Source organism: Marmota monax, unplaced genomic scaffold (genome assembly GCF_021218885.2).
Source record: "Marmota monax isolate L192 unplaced genomic scaffold, Marmota_monax_Labrador192_F-V1.1 WCK01_AAM20220418_F8-fsc00191, whole genome shotgun sequence".
NCBI classification, from domain to species: domain Eukaryota; kingdom Metazoa; phylum Chordata; class Mammalia; order Rodentia; family Sciuridae; genus Marmota; species Marmota monax.
In genome coordinates, this window is record NW_026693537.1 from 1,901,156 (window position 1) to 1,923,911 (window position 22,756).

A 22,756-nucleotide genomic window follows, 5' to 3' on the forward strand; every position below is an offset into this window, starting at 1 on the left:
ACCTCTGTTTGACAAACTAATTGGCTGGAAGTTTAAAACCATCAGTTATGTAATAAAACTATATGCAATCAATTAGGGTGAACTGATTATGTTCAGGCTGCTTCATTTCTGAAGAAGCTTGTTAGCAGTTGAATTCTTGAGTTACTTGCTTAACTCCCAGAAACTGACTCAGCCTTTTGTATAAGCATGAGGTTCTCAATTTCTTGAAAATTTCACAGGGTTTTCAGGTAATGGGCTGCATTTTACCACAGGTAGCAATGCTAAGTGCACAGGGATAGAAGGATGCTGGCCTACTATCCCTTCCTTAGTGTATCTCAAATGAGCTATTCATATCAGATTTCCCCTTTGAGTGACATAGATGAGGAATGGGTGCAGTGGATTGGGATCCTGAGATGGGGACAAATCCAGTTTTTTACAGTCTCTTGCTTGCTACTGGGTAGCTGCAGACAGGCTTTAGGGGCAGTAAGCCATCCATCCCAAGGAATTACAGCAGAAGAACCCTGGTATGGCCCTATATGGAGCTGGAAAGCTAGAAATCTGAACAAGAGTGAGTTTTCAGAGAAAAGAAAGCAGAGCAGAGATGGAATGTGGTGACACTTCTCAGGCAAAAAGGGGAATTGAGTCTTCACCATTGATGACATTCGAGAGCTCTCTCTATTCATCTACATTTTTGATGTTTTTCTTCTGTCTGCATTCTGGAACTACTTTTTCTAGAATCTTGGAAGTGACGGTTTTTATTCAGTTACTAAAATTTACATATTTTACTTCATTTCTAATTTGTTCTAACTTCTCAGAAACATCTGATAATTCCATCATTTTCTATGAAATCAGACTTAAAATACCGTTGATATTTTATGATATTTTATTTATGTTCTCAATGAATGAGTACCTGGAATTGATCAAACCAATGCTAAATTCTCTTGGAAATAGTTCCAGGTAATATATTATAGGCCTATCCTTAGAATGAATAAATTCTCATGTAATTGATCACTGTTATCTGAAAAACACCACCCACCCACCCACACAGATACACACCATGCCTCATGAGGACAAAGGCCTGTTGTGTCCTATTCACTATTATTCTCAGAATAATAGTATAATAACACTCTCCAGGTATTTGTTGAGTTAACGAATGTGTTATGGACAGTCTCTAAAACATGGAGCACACTTTTATGGTAAAATATTATTTTAAAAATATTAACCACACAGCTCATGCCCATTACAACTCCTTTTAACAAATTATATAATAGAATTGTAGAGGATCTTTTAAAACTGTATTAATACTTTATTGTTTCATATTTTTAATATCAAAATATATTCCATAAAACACCTTATTGGAAAATAAAATAATGCTATTTTCCAGTTGGATTGCTAGCTGCTTTATAATAACTGTGTCCTAGCCTATCTTACTGATGTGGACAGACATCTGTTTTAATCAAGTCATTCTAGTGTTCTTAGATTACAATTCTTGGTCTAGAATACCAAGTGCTGGTGAAGGAGTGGAACTTTTACATGTTATTGACAGGAGTGCAAAATTGTGTATCTATTCTAGAAAGGGGTTTTCAAAGTCTCTTATGAAGTTATACATATATATTTAACCTAAGCCCAAGAAATCCCACTCCAGGTCATTTAAACAAGAAAAATGGAAAGTCATGTTCAAGGAGAAGCCTGTAGATGAATATCTACAGCTGTTTCATTTTGTGACAGTCAAAAATAGAATCAAACGGAGTATCCTTCATCTAATATTGACTATGTTTTTACATTTCACTAGTGTTCAGAAGCAAAAAGGAACAAGTTCTTGATATATTCACAAAATTGGACTATTCTCAAAGACAGGCAAAGTCAGAGAGTACATTATACCAAAGGCTACACATTGGTATAATTCCAGTTACATAACATTCTGGAAAAGGGAAAGCTATAGCAATAGTAAATCGATGTGTGGTTGCCAGAGGTTATGGCATGATGGAGCTATCACCATGTTTCACTGCATAATCATCACCCCTGTATGTTCATGAATATTCTGTGCATCCTAATCTTGCACCAAAGATAGTTTAGTAATAAATGATTTTTAAGTAATACCAGCACTTTAGAAAAGAAGTTTCATATAATGGTTGCACCCTACTCTTTGAAAAAAAAAATGGCGTAAAATCTATGACAATTTTGCAGTGCAATATAGTACGATAAGGGGTGATGCAAAGGAATTTTGGGAGATGAGGGAATTGTTTTTTATCCTGATTGGGGGTGTGGTTCCATGAACTCCATAGAACTGTACACTAAAAGAAAAACCCTACCATATGACACTTAAAAATAAAAAAAATCTCTCGGCTTATGAGCATTCAGTAAGTCTTCATATAAGACTTACTTACAGTCAAGTGTACCTTCTTTGGCACAGAATAACTGGAGACCATGTGTTTTAGAAACCATGCACAGTTTTCTGAGAAGTGGAAAAGTGGAAAATGTCAGAAATATTATAATTTAAAAAAATAAAATAAAATGGTTATGATCAAAAAGAAAACTAATTCAAAAAGTAGAGTTGTGGGATCGTGTTTGAACTTGTCACTTTATTGTTCAGTTATGTGGATTTCTCCCCCTGGTACTTACTCTGGCATTAATTAATATAATAGCATTTGAAAGAAAGATTAGAAATGTGTTATCTTAGAAATAGACTTGCTCTAAGGGACATACATATTGATATACCAGGAAAACTTGGGCAATTTTCTCACTGCTGAGATTTTTTTTTCACCCACTCTGGAGTCCAATGGAAACCACATATTTATTAAATGATTGATGCTTGTGCTCCTTAGGAACCATGGGAATTACCATCCTAGATCAGATCATTAGTCTGCCTAGTCTAACATCTTGCTTCTGGCTTAGGTAATTATCTGATGCTTTTGAGGGACATTTAACTCTTCCTTGTAAAGTATTTGACCACTGTTTCACATAGTGTTGATTTTCATTGTTGAGGTATAGGTGAGAAGTCTGGGCAGAAGATAAATAATACAGCTCAACTAATTTTTTTTTTATATTTTTAAAATATATTTTTGTTTTTACCATTTGATGAGATTGATTAGCTCACATATGAGAAGGAATGTTGTGATACACTTGATTTAATTCTCAAAGATGTAATTTTTATACTCTACAATGAGGCTACAAGATAAAAATTCCATTGAGGCTAATAATTTTTACACTTCTAGAAGTTTTTTGCATTTAGTTTAAAAGAAAAAGAAATTTTCTTCATATTTGTAATGTAGTTATACGGCGCTGTTCAGTGTTCTCAGAGTTAATTTTTTTCTAAATAATTGATAATTGCTAAATCTTTATAAAGTTCTTCTGTACTATTCTAATATATTGCTTTGATTTCTAAGAATGTAACAATTTAATTGGCTAAGATGATAGGATCCTTCTGCTTTCCTGTTTCCTAGGTAGATGTGGTATAAGCATTATTTTAGGGTCACAGTAACTTATTTAGCAGTTTTAAAATCTTAATGGGGAGATTTTGTATAATCAGAAAAAAACCTGGTAAGAGACAAACCATTTTGCAAATCACCAGAATCGGAATTTAGGCAGCCTGCTAAATGAGAATATTTGAAGTAGTTGTTATTGTTTATAAGCAGAGTTCTAGTTGAAGTTTCAAATTGGTAAAAGGCAACCAAGAGCCTTAGGTTTACAGGCATGTGAAGAATCCTTCTACAGCACTGACTTCTCAACTAGGATAACTTTGCCCTTCAAAGGGCGCATTGGGCAATGCCTGGAGACATTTGTGGTTGCCATAACTGGGCTAGATGTGTTTACTGACATTTGGTATATAGAGGCTGGAGATGGGCCAAATGTCCTGTAATGCACTGGGCAGCTCACTGCAGCAAAGTGTGACCCGGATCAGTATGTCAAAAGTGCTGAGTTGGGGATGCTCTAAAGTGGAAAGAGTATTTCAGCACTGAGCACAGCTCCTTAATAAACATGTTAAGTGCAGATTATATATTGACAAGATTTTCACAAGCAACTTCTCAGTACAGACTCAGGGCATACAGGGAAAGTATTCATTATTGTAATCAAGCAAATTGCAAAGAAATGTTAATTAACAACAAATTTCATGATATTTTTTTACAATTATTGCACAGCGTGTTTGATTAGGCACACATGCAAAGCAACTCATTAAAAGGACTATTCCTAGTATAACTTTTAACCTGAAACTGAACATTGTTTTCCTCTCTTCTCTAGAGTTAATTTTCAAGGCTTGTTCATTAGGTTTTGCTCATCTCCCACTGTGGATAATATGAAGTTTCTGGAGCTCATGCTTACTAGCAGGGCTCTCTTGCTCCCCCTCACAGTTCTCCAGGGCTATGTGGGACTCTTATGTTTCACCACCTGTTTTCTAGTTCACAGATCCTCCCTTTTGCTGCTCTATGACTAAATGTGAAGGGGTTGGGAACATTCAATCCAGACATTTTGTCACTCTCCCTCTGACTTCTGAGTCTTTAAACTTATTATATTGAAATAGGAAATAGCAAGATAGGAGCTCTGGACAAGGAGAATGTTATAACATGAGATGTCCCAGAAACAGTACAGAGGAGAAAGGTTCAAGTATCTCAGACCCTGGTTTGGGAGTAAAAAGAGTCACTTTCTGGACATTCAGACAGATTTTTTTTAACTGGGTGGTGTTCATGATGGCTGCCATGAATCTTGCTTTTACTGTTCTGAAAAGTCATCTTCCGGAATCTTCTGCCCTATTTCCTTCTCTTTAGGAGATCAATAATGCATCTGATGTCCACAGACCAGCTACCATTTTCCAGTGACTTTGTGTCTACCCATTGCTGCCAAATGCTTAAAGCAGAGCTGGCTTCAAACTAGCATTTTAAGTGTGACGGGTTAATAGAGACGGGGAATACTCCTTTCTACAAATCACAGCATGGCTTGAAACTTGGTGTTTATAATTCCTTTTAAATCCACAACCAGATAATTTTTTAAAGTTCAAACTTATAAAGGCAAACTGGGACTGCTAGCTTATTAAACATATTTTCATTGAAATTCAAATAAGGAGAGCAGATTCTTTCTTCAAAGGAAGAGAGGGTAGTTTTGTTGTTGTTGTTTTAGCCCTAAAATGGGAGACGTTTCTTCAGGAACCAAAAAGATCATCAAAGGAAACTGTTTCTACTTCAAATTTTTTCTTTGGGCTTTTGCTGTCTTTCTTCTGCTCTCACATCCAGATGTACGACAGATATAAGGAAATAAGGCAAGAAAGTGATTAAGATTTCCATTCTAGAGTTCATATTGCATCAAGAATTTTATCCATCTTATAGCCTTTGCAAAACCAAGAAATTTGTAATTGATGCGCTTTCCATGCTTCCTAAACATATTCACATACACCCACATTGCTATTATTTTAAACCAATGATAGGGGACAGCCATCAGTTTTGATTTTCAAAACCTTTGAAGAGAATGTTCTCAGGATGTCAAGAGTGTCAGTCTCTGAGACTCTGGTGAATGCAGCATTGCTTCAAGCTGAATAACTGTAGACATGCATCCTAAGCACAGGTTGGATATACAGAGGTTATGTCTTGAATACCACCAATATAATAGACCTCTGGACTTCAAGGTTTCTGCTCTTTTTCTTCCTTGTCTCCTTTTTTCTTTCTCTTCTTCCTATCCTCCATTTTCATTGGACAAAGTGGTCTCCATGTTTTAGAAATAACAGGATTAAGTACTATGGTGAGGGGCCATAGGGTTGAGATTGAGGTTGCATTATAAAGACAAGTTAAAAGCTTTAATTTATACTTGAGAATAACAAGATATGAAAGGATTTTGTTAAAATCCTTTGTTCATTAGATAATGTTTATTTAACAAGATGAGTGTTTTCAATGAGATTAAACTGTGGGTTTTATTGAAAAGACTCTAAGAAGTAAGGTCTCTGTTCTTTAAATCCCACTGATTTAAAGAAATATTACTAAATACTTTCTAAGTCCATTTTTATTCAGCTTCGTCTACTTGCCATTGGTTATAATAGACTTAGAACTTTAAAACGTGTTTTTTATTCTTCATTTTCTGTTTTAAAATTTGGGCTAGCTTGTTTTCTTTGAGCTTGTTGTTATTCAAAGTTTCCAGCAGAATTCCAATCCTCCCTAGTCAGTGCTTTTAGAAGAAGCCAAGGTATCATGGCCAGTGACAAAGCTGTGAGTGAGGACATCTCTTCAGTGACAGAAGGGACGTGCATTACCTTCTATGGGTCAGAAGTGCTGTGACTGTACACCTGCTCCACCCAGAATAGTCCAGGACTATTCATGCTGTCCCAACATGATGGCAACAACACTCATGTCCCCAAGTGTCTAGGTTAACCAATAAATTATAAGATCACTCTAGACTTAGAAGGCCATAAAGAGAAAGTGTCAATGATCTCTAGTGTCTCAAGTGGTTTTGTTTTGTTTGGTTTTTCTTTTTTTTCTTGTAAGTAGATGGTGTGGTGGTTTATGAATAAGAAAATTAGATGAGAAATAAAGTGGAGATAATCCTCAATTTTTAATGGTTTCACTTATAATTTTTCAACTTTTTGTTAGTGTAAAATCCATATGCATTCCATAGGATCTGCACTTTGAATTTTGATATTTTCCCAGGCTAGTGATGTGCAATAGGATACTCTCTTGTGAGGCTAAGTAGCCACAGGGAGCCACAGCTTCCAGTCAGGAGCGGAAAGGATCAGTGCTCTACAGCATGCTGTGTTGCTAAACTGTGCTGTTCAGTAGGTTAGGCATATTAAATGCATTTTTGACTTGGGATATTTTTAAGTTACAATAGGTTTATAAGGACATAACTCCATCATAAGTCAAGAGAATCTGTATTTTTTGTATCATCAAAGCAGTTGTATGTATGTGTGTATGAGTGTGTAATTATGTGATTGTCTACAGAATTCTTAAACTTCCGAAGGAAAAGGATTAGATGCACAGCTTTGTCCAGTGTGGGGGATTTTCAATGGAGACATGGTCAAGGACAAGGTGAGAGGTTGGTAAGGCTGTAAATACTGATGGCAAAGGCCATGAAGAGGGAAGTAAACATCAGGTAAGACATAGAAAAGAGCAGGGAGAGGCCTGGAGAATGGAGATCAAAGTCAATGAGTTCAAGGAATGTGTCCAATAAGAGTATAAACACAGAGACACAAAAAACAAGAGGTTTGTTTGATGAGACAGATTTTACTTAGGATGTTGGAGATGGAGTGATCCTGAGAAATGAAAATGTCAGGGTAGCCAGGTGTGGTGGCCCATTCCTATAATCCCAGCAGCTCCGGAGATTGAGACAGGAGGATTGTGAGTTCAAAGCCAGCTTCAACAATTTAGTGAGGCCCTAAGCTACTCAGTGAGACCCTGTATCAAAATGAAATATAAAGTAGGGCTGGGGATGTGGCTCAATGGTTGAGTGCCCTTAAATTTAATCCCTGGTACCCCCACTCTCCCAGAAAAGAAAGAAAATGCCAGGGTATGGCCATAAGAATGGGTACTAGCTTGGTGATCACTTAAAGGTAAAATCCTTTTAGTGGTGATTTTAGTAAAATCCTTTTTTAGTGGTGAGAGTTGCAAGGAACCTCAATAATAACTTATTTAATCTTATTTTTAAAATGGTGGGTGTGGCACTCCAAGAGCTAAGGCAACTTATTTAAAAACAGGTAAATTGAGCAAAACTGCTGGTAGAACTCAGGTCGCCTTATCCCCAATATGGGGCTGTGTTTAATAAACCACACCCTTGTATCCTTAAAACAGCCAACTCTTGATATGCTCAGTGAAGGCAGAAGCACCATAGTATAAAATGGCTCAGGATTGTGCTTAGAAATTAACAAACTGATCTCTCCATGCACACTTCATCAAGTAAATTCATGGCGTCAAATCCTAGAAGCCTGCTGTGACCAATGGCATGTACATCAGAGAGAAAATGTAATCCCAGTGACATGTGACATGGAAAGGTCACATTGCCTAGCACAGGCCCTTAAGTCTAGTTAATTAGTGGTATTTTTTGGTTAATTCAAATGGATAGCGCTCAAGGCAATACTATTTGTGGAATGCAGTCTGATAGTTTAGTTATTCTCTCTATACTCTAATTTGAAATACTTTAATTATTAATGCACATGGTTTATGAAAATAATTTCAAGATAACTTTGGAGATTGTAGTGTTAAACCTTAACTGGTTTATTCATTCATGAGCCTATTCATTGTATGAGAATTTTTATGGGCAACACATAGAACATCATGACATATGTCAGGAGGCCTGTAGTGTTTGTTAATTCATTATAGTTTGTGTCAAGTTCTAAGTAAACTGTATGAAACTTGCATTTCTCTTCAGCAAATGGAAATACCACTTCTCATACTGGTCATCCACTGTTATTGTGAAGGGCAAATGATGGTAAATGTAATGGTGGCAGAGAGAATGATGTCTGGGAATGGTTTCCCATCCTGACTTGCAACCCGACACTTGGGTGTCCATGTGTATTTATTTAACCAATAGGAACTTCAGTTTAGTCATTTGTAAAATAGAAATAAAAGTACTATTTTTCATTGTTTGGCTAATATCTATATATAATTTATATATCTGTAACATAAAAATATTTATTACTAATGTACCATAATAAGAATAAAGTCATTACATAAGATATTAAAAGGTGCCATGCCTTTTAAAGTATTTTTTTCTCCTTTTATCTTCCAATTCATGTTGAAATCATTCCATATTCTTCATCTTCAGATTCCCTTTATTCAGGCAATCAGAATAAATTGAGAAGCCTAACTTAGTGACCATCTTACCTCCTGTTTCATTCATTCCTCTATTTGTGGGGGTGGGGTACTGGAAACAGTATTATCCATTTCCATGCATAAAAAAAAAAAATTAGCTACAAATGAGTAGAACACAGATTCCTCTTAACTTTCAAACTGACCGTGAGCAAAGCAGAAAATATGGGCATTATTAATGGAAAGAAATTGATGTGTTAAGTTTATTTAATTTAATACATATTTACTGATTGTCTGCTGTGTGCCTGCTACTTTTCTAGGTGATAGTTGGGGTTCTCAAGTGTGAAGAAGACCCCTGTCCTCATGGAGTTTTCCTTGTTGAGCAGAGAAGGACCAAGTAATTACACATAATAAATGTTATCAAATATATTAGAATATCCTAAGTATAAAAGAAAAAAAAAACAGTAGAACAGCATAGGAGGTCATAGCATGTGTGGACACAGGCTGATCAGAGTGGGTCTTGCTGAGAAGGACACATTCAGTCAAGTAGAAGAAGGCGTGAGTCACATGAACATCTGGGAGAAGAACAGAGAGGTCTGCCTTGGCAGAGGCCCAATGGGATACATGCCCAAAGAGTTTGAGATGCAGCCAGGAGGTCAGAGTGGACTGAGCAGAGTGACTGGAAGGGGAAGTAGCAAAAGATGTGGGTCACAAGTAAAGTGCCCTGGTCCCTGACCATACTTTTGGTGTGGTTTCAAAGATCACAAAGTATAATTCCTTTAACATATAAATCTGAAGGGCAATCATTCTTCTTTACAAGGGGAGCATGACTCAATGGTTTGTAGAACTTCTCACCCTGAATCGGGAATGTCATTCCATGTTCAGGCCAGGTCAGATTTATGTGTGGTTAGCTAAACCTGCCATTCATCTACGGCAACACTGTTGATTTGAAAGTAAATTATGGAATGAATTCTGTCAGTCAGCGATCAGCACAGAAAGAGCGTTAGAAAAACTTTTTAGAAGCTTAGAACATATCAGATATGGAGTGGGCAATGGAACTTCCATGGGAGTCTAGGTAAGGCAGCAACATCAAATGTTTTACAGAAGTCTTATGGGGGCCAGATGTCCTTATAGAAAGTTCAGCCATGTTTTCCTGATAGTAAGTTTAGTCCAGCCTCTGACATATCAGCCATCCCTCACACCATACCACCAGAACCTTTCAACATATGTATACTTTTGTTTGCATGCACAGTGTCAGGGAGATTGTAGGCAAGTGCTCTACCATTGAGGGACACCCACAGTCCTAATATCTAAAATAATAATATTAACTCCTATTAACGACACTCCTGGGATAATAACAGCAACATAAAAGATAGTACCTTTATTTTCACTTTAAAGATGAATAAACTGAGTCTTATCATGCTTAAACAAACAGACATCCAAATATTCAGTTGCAAGTCAGGATCTGAACCATATCACAGTCATTGTTCTAGGCACTTTGTCACCATTTCACCTGCCATCCATTTCCCCTTGGTCACTTTTCCTATCAAGGTCCTAATGTGGCCTGGTAATAGTTCCTAAGACAACACTTTGGCCACTGTCACAGGAAGACGTAAACTCTTGTTAACCAAAAGAACAATTTGCTTGGGAGAATAGTAAAATGAAGTACAAAGAAGCAATTGGTAAAGAACCTTTGGTTAAGGGCTAGGGTTGTGGCTCAGCGGTAGATCGCTTGCCTAGCATGCGTGGGGCTCTGAGTTCGATCCTCAGCACCAAATAAAAATAAATAAAATAAAGGTATTGTGTCTAACCAAAAAAAAAAAAATCTTAAAAAAAATAACCTTTGGTTAAAAGTCGAACTGTGCACCAACAGGTCACTTAAATGCAGGACTTCTGGATGGGAGATGACAAAGTGAATAGTCTTTGAAGCATCAGGAGATACAAATACAAATTTCAGTTTCAAAGTAGTAGTAAAAATATTTCTTTTGTCTTTACCCTATTTCATAACATGAGAACAAGTATGCTCTCAATGAAATTAATAGTGGGAAAATTTAAGACAAATAAAAGGAAATACTTGTACAGTTAGCGTGTAATCAGCCCATAGACTTTTCTACTGAGGAAGGTCAGGGAGTCAAACGCCGAAGAGGAAAAGAAAAGAGAGGAAAATCTGGTTAATTTTATGACCAATAACAACATTGTAATTATGCCCTAAGTTAAGAATAACGAGATTGAAGCTTTGGGTATAAAACGATTGTCTCAGAGGACAGGAAGGAATTCTCCCACTCTTACCCCTAACCATTTGAATGACACCAAAGATTCAGCCAGATGCATTATGGGGTGCAGTATCTTCCCAAGAGGCAGCTCCTATTAACCTTGAAAACCATTCTTGAAAGACCAGTGGCTGGTTTTATCTGGAAAATCCTGTATTTCAGGGGAAATCAGCCTTGAATTTGAGCAAAAAGAATTTTGTCGTTGGTGGAATGATAAACTCCCCAGTGATGGATACGGTCCAATTTTGCTCTTGATTCAGTGTGTGAATTTTTCTAAACATAATATTCATATAACTAACTTAGTATATTATAATGGATGGTAGTTGGCCTTTGACACAGAGCAGGTCCAATGGAAAGCACATGAGCTGTCCCTTAGGAATTACAAATATGCTCTTGCCCTTTTGCTGAGCTTTTTTTTCAAAGTTCAAACGAGCTGCTTGTAGCTTCTAAGTTGGTTTCTTGGTGTGCAATCCGCTGCTTGAGCGCTTGTTTGAGACCTTAATGAAGCTTTGAATCCTTAGCAGTCTCTAAGGGCTCTCAAATTAGTTTTGAGCAGGTCGCCAAGTAGAGAACGCCTAGGAGGGCAAAGCTCATCTGTAGACACTTTTTAATGAACTTCCAAGAACACAGAGTAAGGGTGATAATGCCCTGCAGATGCTCTTGGAGCCTCCTTAAATGGTAGATGTAGCCTCAGTCAGAAAGTCAGGACACCTGTCTTTGCCTCTTAGTATCGCTGCTAAACTAAAGGGCACCTTGGCAGTATTTGCTCTTTGTCTTTCTATACTTATTCACTTAAAAATTTTACTTCATTTACTCACAAAAAAACAGGCATAATGTGTGAGCCAGGGTTATTAACAACAGCTAACAAATAAACCCACATCTCAGTTGTTTAACGAAATAAAAACTTTGTTTCACTCCCATCTCAGGCTGGGGAAGGTGAGGTGGCTCCCTTGACAGATGTCATCCTAGTGGTGACTCATGGAGCCAGGTTGCTTCTAACTTCTGGCTCTGACATCTCAGGCTCCTTCAACTCCAGTGCTTTGGTTGTTTGTTTTTGTTATGTTTTGTTTTGTTTTTGTATTGAGGATTAAACCCAGGGGTGCTTAAACACTAATCCACATTCCCAGTTCTTTTTATATTTTGTTTAGAAACAGGGTCTTGCTAAGTTGCTTAGGATCTCACTGTGTTACTTAGGGCCTCACTAAGTTGCTGAGGCTGCCTTTTGAACTCCTGATCCTCCTGCCTCAGCCTACAGAGTTGCTACTGCACCTGAAAAGTTCAGCATTTTCTTTTGGAAAACAGAAGCAGTAAGAATAAACCTCTTAGTTTGTCGTGATAAGTAAGTAAAATATGACTTATGTTTTGATGACTTTCACAGTACCTGTCATATAGCACACACTCAGGAAATTTTGGTATTTCTTCCTTTTGTTGTACGCAACAGGTACTGGTGCAAATGTATGGGAAACCTTGGTATGCTACGATGAGCAAAGCTGATATCTACACTCAAATTGTTCCTGAGCTTAGTGTTGTTACGAGCAATTTTTTTTTCTATAAATGTGACTCTAATTAGGCTTCTCTCCTGAAGGCAAGCATGAGATCTCTTCTTTTATTTTTAACCACCATATTCCCAAAGTTTAGCTCAATATCAGAATAATGGCAAATGCTCTAAAGTAGTGTTAAAACAATGCTTTTAAAATATCAAAACCATACAGGTGGAAAGGCTAGAAAATGACATTCTTTTCTGGTTTCCTTCTCTGTCACCCAGAATTTATTTAAATTTAAAATATCTAAGATTATAAGATAATATCTATGGTGACTATTGTTTTTCTGAATCTGTATCAGGTGTCATACAAATTGAAGAGAGCACCTTGAAGTAGTACTACGTGACCATAGTATTCCAGTGCTTATTGTTTTTCACTCTTATGAGTGGTTGAGTATAACTAAACTTTTGCTTAATTAAGTATTCTCTTCCATTTTTGAGATTGCATATTATTTTATTAGAATCTGTAAATAAATCTTTTAGTAATTGTTCTTATAGCTCCCACTACCACTTTGCTTCATAATTTGTCTAAATCCTTTGTTAGAATTAAATTATTCTTTCTCCACATATTTAGTGCCAACTGTTGCTCCTCAATAATCTGGCTATGTTTTGTTGCTCAAAATTGCCCAAATTGTCTTTACAACATATATCTTCCTCAGATCTGATGCACCAGTTTCAGGAAGAGTCATTAAAATTAAAAGATGACTTGTGAATCACTTATCTGCAGTCCCCTAGCTTAGTACCCTATTGGTAAGAATTCTAACAAAATCGATTTATGAGAATCCTGACTGCTGATTTGTTGAACTGACTAAGCAGCTTCTGGTTGATTTCACAATATTTCCCAAACATTCTCCCTTCCTAATGCCTATTTATTACCTTTAGTGAGTAGATTGCTTGGTGAGCACTATCTCCTCTTTCAATCCACTTTCCCCTGCCACGTTTTACAGACATCTGAGCCATTAATTGTTATACAATCTCCTTGTGCTAGATAGATATCTAGATAGATTGCTCTCTGTACATGAAAGGGAAACTGAGGTGGACAATGATCTGTCAGTGATCGAAGGTCACAAGGAGTTAAAAAAAAATCAAAATTGGAATTCACACTGCAGACTTGTCTCTGTTCATCGGATCAGAGCACTTCTTTTGGCAAGATTCTCTTTGGCTTTGCCTTCTATGGCTGATACCAGGAGCACAAAGCATGATGCTCTCATGGTCTCCATTTCTCTGTTTCCAAAAAGCAGCAGCAGCAGCAGCCTGTTTCTTTTTCCCTTCAAAGGGAAAGATCTAACATAGCAAAATGAGCAAGTGAGCCATCTGTGTGCATGTTTCTCCCATATTTAATCTGTTGAAGCCCAAATGTAAGAACTCATCCTGAAAGACTACAGCAGGCCAATTTGGGGTTTATGAAAATATCTTCCTCTAAGTACTTCAATAATTTTTGGGTGTACTGTATTAAGGAAATTCCTTTTCTTTTGTACCAGGAATTGAACGCAGGGGTGCTTAACCACTGAGCAACAGTCTCAGTCCTTTTTATTATTTTATTTTTAGCTAGGGCCTCCCAAATTGTTGAGTCTGGTTTTGAACCTGCAATCCTCCTGCCTCAGCCTCCCAAACTACTGGGATTACAGGTGTCACCACTGTGCCCTATTGGAAATTTCATCTTTATAAACACAAAGGCAAAGAAGGCAAATTTTCTGAGACCTATAGAAATAGTTTTTCATAGAATTTTAGCAGAAAAGCTTAATTCTCAGATATTATTAAATGAATCAAATACTGGGATGATTCCTATAAGGGAAATTTGTGTTTAGAGAGGCAAAAGTTCCAGATTAAATGTTGGTTGAGAACTTAAACACAATCTGTCTTCATGCTAAGTTTCCTGATGACAAAAAAAAAAGAAAAGAAAAAGAAAAAAAGGAAAAAAAATTCCCTTAGATTCTTTGCTCCCTTTCATAATGCAGCATGCCATATATATATATATATATATATATATATATATATATATATATATATATATACTCAGAAAAAAAGAGGTGCATCACAATATAGCATATAAACTTCATCCATTAGGGTAGGCTAGATTAGGGTTTAGGAAGCCATATCTAATAACCTGCAAACCTCAATAAATTACAACAGCAAAGTTCTATTTCTGGGTTGCTCTTCTCTGTCTAGGGTTGAGGGGGATCCAGGATAAGAGATCAGCCTCTATCTCCTACTTTGCTGGTCTCTGTGTGAGAGACAAATTTAGAACTGGTAGAACAGAAGTTTGTAGACATTTTCTGTAAAAGGCCAGGGAGTAACTATTTTCAACTATGTAGACAAACAGTTTATGTTGCAGTTAGTCAGATTTCTTGCTTTTTCTGTTGTAGTTCAGAGCAGTCATGAGATGATACACCAACAAATGAGGACTTCTGTGTTCCATAAAACTTTATTTATAACAATAACCATTGGGCCGGATTTGGCTTGTGGTCTATAGTTTACCAATACTGTCAATTAAATTATATGGCCCCAAAGGAACACTTCTTACCTCTGCTCAGCAGTTAATGACTGATTAATGATCCTGTTCCAACTTTAGAGGGAAGTACAAGTCTGTCACTTCCTGAAGTCAGATTGGGCTTATCTGTACACACACACACACTACACACACACACACACACAGGAAATAATGAAGCAATAGTGAAGCAGTTATTTTTATGGATCTTAATCAATGCTTGATTAAGTATTCTGGTCTTATAAAGTTCCTCTATCCTTTTATGCTTTCCCTTTAACTGAGAAGAGTCAACTTTACAAGTTGACAGTGTTAACTTGCTAGTTAAAAGGCCTTAGAAGTGGCTGGCCAATCAGAGATGACACTGGTTTCCCTGGGTTTATTCAGCATTGGTGGCTCTCTGGGGTAGACATCTGGAGTCCTTCATAAATCTTCACCTTTGGGAATCTCAGGGAAAGTGAGGAGCTGCATCCTAGAAGCAGGACTTAGGAAAAGGATTTGGAAGTAGCAAGGGAGGCATTTTATCAGATGACATTCCATAACCATGAAATCGCCTCAGGGAAAAATTCCTTTTCTCACAGACCAATATCTAAGTTTCCTAGATGTTTCAGAGTAGCCTCTACCTGGGGTGCAATGACAAGGTGGAGTTTGCAGGTGATTTTACTAGAAATGGAGTAAACCCATCTTACCAGAAGGGTGCCTCTTCTGTATTTCATTTTCTAGCAGGCCTCCATCTCCCAGTCACAACCAACTCATTTAACTATATATTTATTTTGTCCCATCTGTGTCCTTCATAGTTTTATTAAAGCCACACATCCCTTTACCTTCAATTGGCACTCTTTTGAAAAAGTTTTGTTGGTATTGCTCTAAGAGCAAAATTTTCATATTTCATTTGTCTTTACATAGCTCAACTCATTACTATGTCTGGCTTTTCCCCATCATTTAACTAGCTATGGAGAAACATATATCCAAGTGGATATTTCATTCAGTCAAAATGATGATAGTAGGAATCTCTGTGTATACCTCTATAAATGGAAATATCTGTTCGTATTGATTCTAATCCATAGCTCCTAAAATTTTAAAGCACTTTCTTATATATGCTCACATAAGCAAAACACTTTAGCAAGCCATTTTTCATTATTAAAAAGTTAAAAACAAAAGCAGGATCAGATCACATCCTTGGACTACAATTCATTAGTTGAGGGAGCTCCTGACTTTTGTCCCCTTAACCAGTGATATTTCTGTTGAATCTGAGAAGACTCTAGAGTCATGGCAAAGAGCACCACCTTCAAAAGAGTGAAAACAATCTTCATCTAAAAACACATCTAGGGTCTAGTTGATGTCTTTGATTCAGGTAATGCTGTACTAGACCTTCACATTGTCATTGATTTAAATGAAGGTACTATTATGGTTTTCTCCCCGCAAAGTTTTAAATTCCATTGCCAATGTCAAGCTGTCATAGAAAAGAGATTCAATATTGCTAAAGAGACTGTATGCCAAGTTTTTGTTTGGTATAATTACAGGTTTTCTGTGACAGGCACTATTCTGAGCATTTTAAAATATATTTGTCATGTTCACATTATGAGTGTGTTACCTACTATGTTTTGAATATGATTTGTTCCTTCTAAAACTCATGTTGATATTTAATTGTCAACAAAATGGTATTGAACAGAGGGGAATAGCTTTTAAGAGATGTTGGGTCATGCAGGTTCTGCCTCATGCAAAGATCAATGTAATGTGTGAAAGAATGGGTTTGTTACATTATAGAGCATGTGGTCCTCTTTGTCCTCAGCTCTTTTGGCACAAACTTGTTTGCACTTCCATTTTTCTGCCATGTGTAGAGTAGCATGGGACTTTCATTAGAAACACACCAGTTGTGCCCATCTAATCTTGAATGCCCATCCTCAATAACTGTGAACTAAATAAACTTCTTTTCTTTATAAAATACCCAGTTAGGGGTGTTATGTTATGGCAACAGTAACAGACCAAGACAATACCATATCTTTAAACTTTCCTAATGTAGGAGGAAACTGAGGCACAGTGACATGAAGTTACTTGACTAAAGTCACAGAGAACATAACAGAGCCAAGATTTAAATGCAGACAGTTGGCACCACAGTTCATTGACCCAAAGTCATGAGAATCACCACTGTGCTATATCATCTTTCCCAACATGGTCAACGAACGTGTTTTTTTTTTAATATTTATTTTTTAGATTTAGGTGAACACAATATCTTTACTTTGTTTCTATGTGGTGCTGAGAATCGAACCCAGTGCCTCATGCACTCACGCATCCTAGGCAAGTGGGTTACCACTTGAGCCACATCCTCAGTCCCAGACGTGTTTTGAAGGTCTTACAAACAACTGAGCAAAATTTAGGCTCCTTTTATTTATGTAAATTGGCCAAAAATTCACTGAATATTGGCAACTTTGTTTTACTGAAACTATGAAGAAAATGCTAACCACCCCCCGCCCTGGCTTTTTTATTTTTTATTTTTTGGTAGTACTAGGGATTTAATCCAGAGGTGCTATATACCATTGAGCTACATCCCCAGCCCAATTTTTAAATTTATTTTTTTCTTTAGAGATAAAGTCTTGGAGAGTAGCCCAGGCTGACCTTGAACTTGGAATCCTTCTGCCTCAGTTTCCCTGATAGCTGGGGTTACAGGCATGTGCCACTGCACCCAGCTGCCAAATCCCTTTACTAAGGCAACTTTGGTGTACAGATTTTTGTTCTTGAATAAAGTCAGTGCAAAAGGAAAGAAAGAACTCACAAGCATCAGTTTGCTATCCACAGGTAATCAGGGAGTTGGGTCATTACTGATACCTCTCTTGCTCTTTACTTGAAACATCTGGCATGGCTTTTCTGCCGAACGCTTTCTTAGAAACTCTTTACTGTACCTGAGTTCCCATACAGGGCAGTCTTGACTTGCAAAGAAGATTAATATAAAATATCAGGCAAAGGCTTTGTATTCCCAGCCCAGATCTTTATCTCAGAATAAAAGGGGGAAATTTATCTCCTGTGAGTCACGGTCACTGAGGAGCTGGGAACATTTCCCTGGCAGGGAGAGTTGGCAAAAATAGTCCTAGTGGATTTCAAGTTAATTTGACTAATTCTTTCACCACTTGTCAAATGAAACTACTTTTGTTTAGGTAACAAAACAAGCTGTTTCCTCTGCCATTTCTCCAGTGAGCAGTATAGGCACTTGTGGCGAACACACATTACTGCTAACTGTTATGATGTTTGCTGTCAAATTCATTTATTTATACAACTGCTGTAAAAAGCCTGAGGCCCATAAGCAGCCATGAAAGATTTCAGAGTCATGGTGTGGGGTCATGAGAGGGGGGGAAAAAAGTCTCCACTGGTTATGAGAAAGGAACTGACACAGGAAATGGTCACATATGGCGCAGATTTATTGTGTCCGGGGCTTCCCATTCAAATCTCATTATAGCCACAGCTCAGAGCAGGCCATGGCACAGTCACATTCATTTCAGTTTTGGCATCCAGCAGAAATTACTGCCGCTGCTTCAGAACGAGGGCTGGAGAGGTGATAAGTTTATCATTCTGGGGAAAGAGTATGCCAGGAATCTTATTTGTAAAGAATGCTGTTGGCTGTCCTGCCTTTAAACTAACCCATGAACGTTGCTTTGTTTAAAGTTGGCAGGCAAGGTTTGCTAGCAAAAGAGAAATAGGAGGTGGAGAGTAAGGGTGGGGCGGGTGGAGAGTACTACAAAATGAATGAAGGGGAAAGTTAAGAAGAGATGAAAAGGAAAACCATCTTGGATTTTGCAAGGTTTTTATTTTTTCATTAAAGGAATAAAATAAGTGCTCTACTGATAGACACATGTGCATGTGCATGCAAACCCATATGTACATATGTACATCTGTACATACACATATGTGGTTCTCTTTTGCCTAAAACATAGATTCTTGTTTTTCACTTGTAACTTGCCTCTTTCATCAACATTCATATAAATGCTTGCAACACGTATACATGCTATTCCACACTATGAGGCAAATACTAGTTGCTTCTTGAGGAAAAGAGGAAAGAAACCCCCCCCCAAAAAAAAAAGGCAAAAGCAAGTGTGACATTGCTTTAAAAATACTCCTTTTCTGATTATGGCAAGTGGAACAGCTTATATGTATTGACAAGTTTGCTGTGGACTTTGTGCATGTTTCATATCATTTAACCTTCTCAATCAGCCTAACTGGGTACAATTCTTAATCCCTTTGACAAATGAAAAAACTAAGTCAGAGAGAGGAGAAGTAACTTATCCAAGGTTTTGCAACTAGAAAGTGGCAGATGCAGAATGCAATGCAAATCTCTTCAACTCTAAAATGATCTTTCACTTGGTAAGCTGTACTTCCTGAACTTGAATTTGTCCCGGCTGCTTTCAGTGTAGTAGTCAAAGAACAAAAGTCATGAATAGGACCAAATTCATTGTTATTTGCAGGTGAAATTATATCACAACAAAATAGCAAAAATACAATAGCACTTTCCAAGACATTTATTTCCAATGTATATTAATGATGACATTTCAGCACAATGAAAAATGTATAGAATATTTGCTGGAATTTGTTCCACTAGTGTTCCGTTGAGAAAAGTAAGGGCTTTTTTTTTTTTAAATCTAAAAAAGTAAAAACAAAATTGAGAATGTATGAGTCAGAAGAAAGTCTTTCTACAGGTATGACCCATTACTTGTCCTTCATTACTTATTTTTTATTTCCTGATCATTATTTTTCTCTAAGTAACACTTTTATTAAAAAATAGAAAACATTCAGAAACACCCATAAGAACTTAGTGAAGGCAGAAGGACTTCTGGCACCCTGAAATAGCTGATTTTATGTGGTTTTCCATTTCTCTAGATTCACATGGAAATGTGTCCCCATGGAAAAAGGAGCTAAGTACAGAACTTTGATGAGATGGTGCATAGTGTTGAGACAGATGCTATGATCTGTAGCTCCTGAGGTGACCAGCCCTTTCCATAGCTGTAGATGTGTGCACCTCCCCCCCCCATCTAGCAACTTCCTGTTAAACTGCACATCATCTTTGGTCTGTTAGAACTGTCTTTTCATGTGGGGGGGTCTCAGGATCCCAGAGCATTGAAAGACATTTTACTGCACTGTCACTGTGTAACAAATTGTGAAAACCAATCTGGAAATGCATTTATTTTGAAATTCCAGGAACTAAAAATTTCAATATTCATTGTACTTTTTCAACCAAATGAACTTACATTTCTCAAATGACTTATAATAATTACTATTATAATTGTATATATAATATATAATTAATATATATTAATATAATTATAATTAAATGCAACTTACTCATATATTTCTGAATATAAGTAAGTGTACATGTCATTTGTAATAACTGGAGATTCCATATTATAGTCACTCAGTAGACTCTAAAGATCTCTGTTCCAGACTTTAAATTAACAAAGTTGTGTTTCCTGTCATCTAGATTGAATATATTATGCATAAGAGCATCACTTCTAGTTACTTTCACTTTATAAATATAATATCCACCTATTATTTTGAAGCTTTTAAAAACGTAATTTTTAGCTAGCATTCCTCATTTTGAAAAAGCAGGCTATTTTGCACTACCATTACTAATATGACCAAAACATATTTTCTTTAATAATTCTACTGAAGATCTCTTTGACTAACTTTGTATACTTAGGAACATGGCTTTGAGATTTTGGAGTGTCACTCCTCATAGCCTGAGGACCTGTGACAACATATATAAGTGGGGATAAATTCAACCTGTCTTCACTTTATTTGATCTGTGCCTATTTATATTTGTTAGATTAGAAATAATGAGGTGTAAATGTTGTTTGACAGAAAAAAAATTGTAAATGATTTCTTTTCATTTCTTGAAAGTAAGAGAATATGTTTTGTTTTTGTCATATGTTTTGTTTTTGTCAAAATGTTGTATATTTTACTGTACCACAAATTGTGAAATTTGTCACAAAATGGCTAAAAAAATTATCGAGGGAAATGGTGGTGTTAACCTCGAGGAAAAAAAAATCATTAATGTTGATGTATTTCATTCAATTTTAAACACATAAATTTTTCTCTTTTGTTGAAAATGGGAAGATGGAAGGATTCTATGTGCCTTTGAGTCAAAACATTTATTTTAAAAATACTTTTTTTTCTTTCCTTCTGATCCATTTTTCTAAATAAAAAATATAAGTTGTTTCTTTCTTTTTTCTTTCCTTTTAATTTTTTTTCCCTAGCAAAGACAACCCCTTTGGCATATTTTCTTTTCAAACGTGAAATGAGGTGGAAAATCCTCATTTCACGACAGGAAGGACAAATATTGACACAAAGTTAATATTTGCTAGAACCCTGGAAGCAACCTGAGTGTATGTACACACACACACACACACACACACACACACCCCTGTTCCCCTTCCTCCTTCTCCAGACAGATCTAGCTCACCTCTTGTCTTGGTTTTTACATCCATGGTTTCCAATCTAGGGAAAGGTGGACTGAGCATATTTCATGTCCAGGATGTTTTTAGAAAGTAAAGTGTACCAGAGCAAGTGCCCATGTGCACACATGCACACACATATACAACCTGCTTCATCTAATTTCCCCCACTTAGAGAAGAGCTTCTGGACTTTATCACTGCTCTTGTCCATCTTGAATGCAATAGCATATGCCAAGCCAATACTCATTGGTCACTCAGCATTCATTAAGTGCTGTCCACTCTTGCCTTTTTTGAGAAGAATGCCCTGGGGTGACGGGGCGGCTGCCCTGACAGGCTGGATCACTTATCTGTTCACATTGATTATCAGAGTCAGCTGTGGCCAGACCTTGCTTTTTCTCCTTTTTCCCTCAGCCCCTCTTACAAGCACCCCTGCCTGGATTTTCATGAGGAAATAATCAGATTAGGCCTTTCACGGTGAGTTCATATGGAGTTCTCTTTCTCCAGTGTGCTACTAACTGAATAAATGTGTTTAGTGGTAAATTGTAAATGACATTATGATTACCAAAGCCAGCATGGGTTTCATTTAAAAGTGATCAGAATTGTAGACCACAAAAATTGTGACTGGCAGATAAGGCCATTTGGAAAAGTGGGAAAAGAAACGACAAAAACAAGTAGGAAAGATAATCATTACTCAAAACTAAACCTTCTCCAACTGAGAAAAGCAGGAGGGAAAGAAATCTGCAGGAAGAAACAATGAAACCCAAGTTAGAAATGATGTGAGACTGTTACTATGAGCTCCTACCCATTAGAGCTGGAGGACTGAACTGTGAGGCTGCCTGGCTCTGTGTGCACTGTCTCTTAAGGGTACCTAAGTAATCACTCTGTGTGCTCTCTGCCAAATGAAAATCAAAACGACTGTGCTGCTTCCCTGTGTGTTGGTTTTGCCCCCTGCTAAAATTTGAGATGCTAGAGTTGATTAACTCTAGAGATGACATTGGAGGAAAAATGGTAAGATACTGATAAAAACTACCCCATCACCTAATCATTGGTAAGTCCTGGAGAAATAAAAATAAAAAATCTTGGAGTAATTTATCAAGACCAGGATTTCAAGTTAGGCTGCAAAACTGCCTAATCAAGATTACTTGTTGATCATTTTTCTACTATCACCTTTTTTTTTATATTTGTGACTATACTTTTATCCTCCTTTTAAATATTTATTCAAAAGGCCAAATAATAATATGAAAAAAATGAGATTTCACCAAATATGTGATTTGGCAATAAGCAAAATTCTTTCCCTGTGTGCCTGTTAATACATGGTACAGAAA

The 22,756-nt window shown here is 36.9% G+C and overlaps 1 protein-coding gene across 4 annotated transcripts in view; it reads left to right on the forward strand.

Annotated features, from left to right (window-relative positions):
- Pkhd1 (PKHD1 ciliary IPT domain containing fibrocystin/polyductin) overlaps positions 1-22,756 on the forward strand; it is a 420,823-nt gene that overhangs the window by 350,363 nt on the left and 47,704 nt on the right. The window contains exon 61 of one of the 4 annotated variants that reach the window (XM_046458597.2): positions 19,861-20,234. The exons of the other annotated variants lie outside the window; for them this stretch is intronic. Within the exon in view, the coding sequence (XP_046314553.1) occupies positions 19,861-19,913 (53 nt within the window). The 3' untranslated portion in view covers positions 19,914-20,234. Of the gene's footprint in view, positions 1-19,860; positions 20,235-22,756 lie in introns of those variants that run through there. 4 annotated transcript variants of the gene reach the window in all.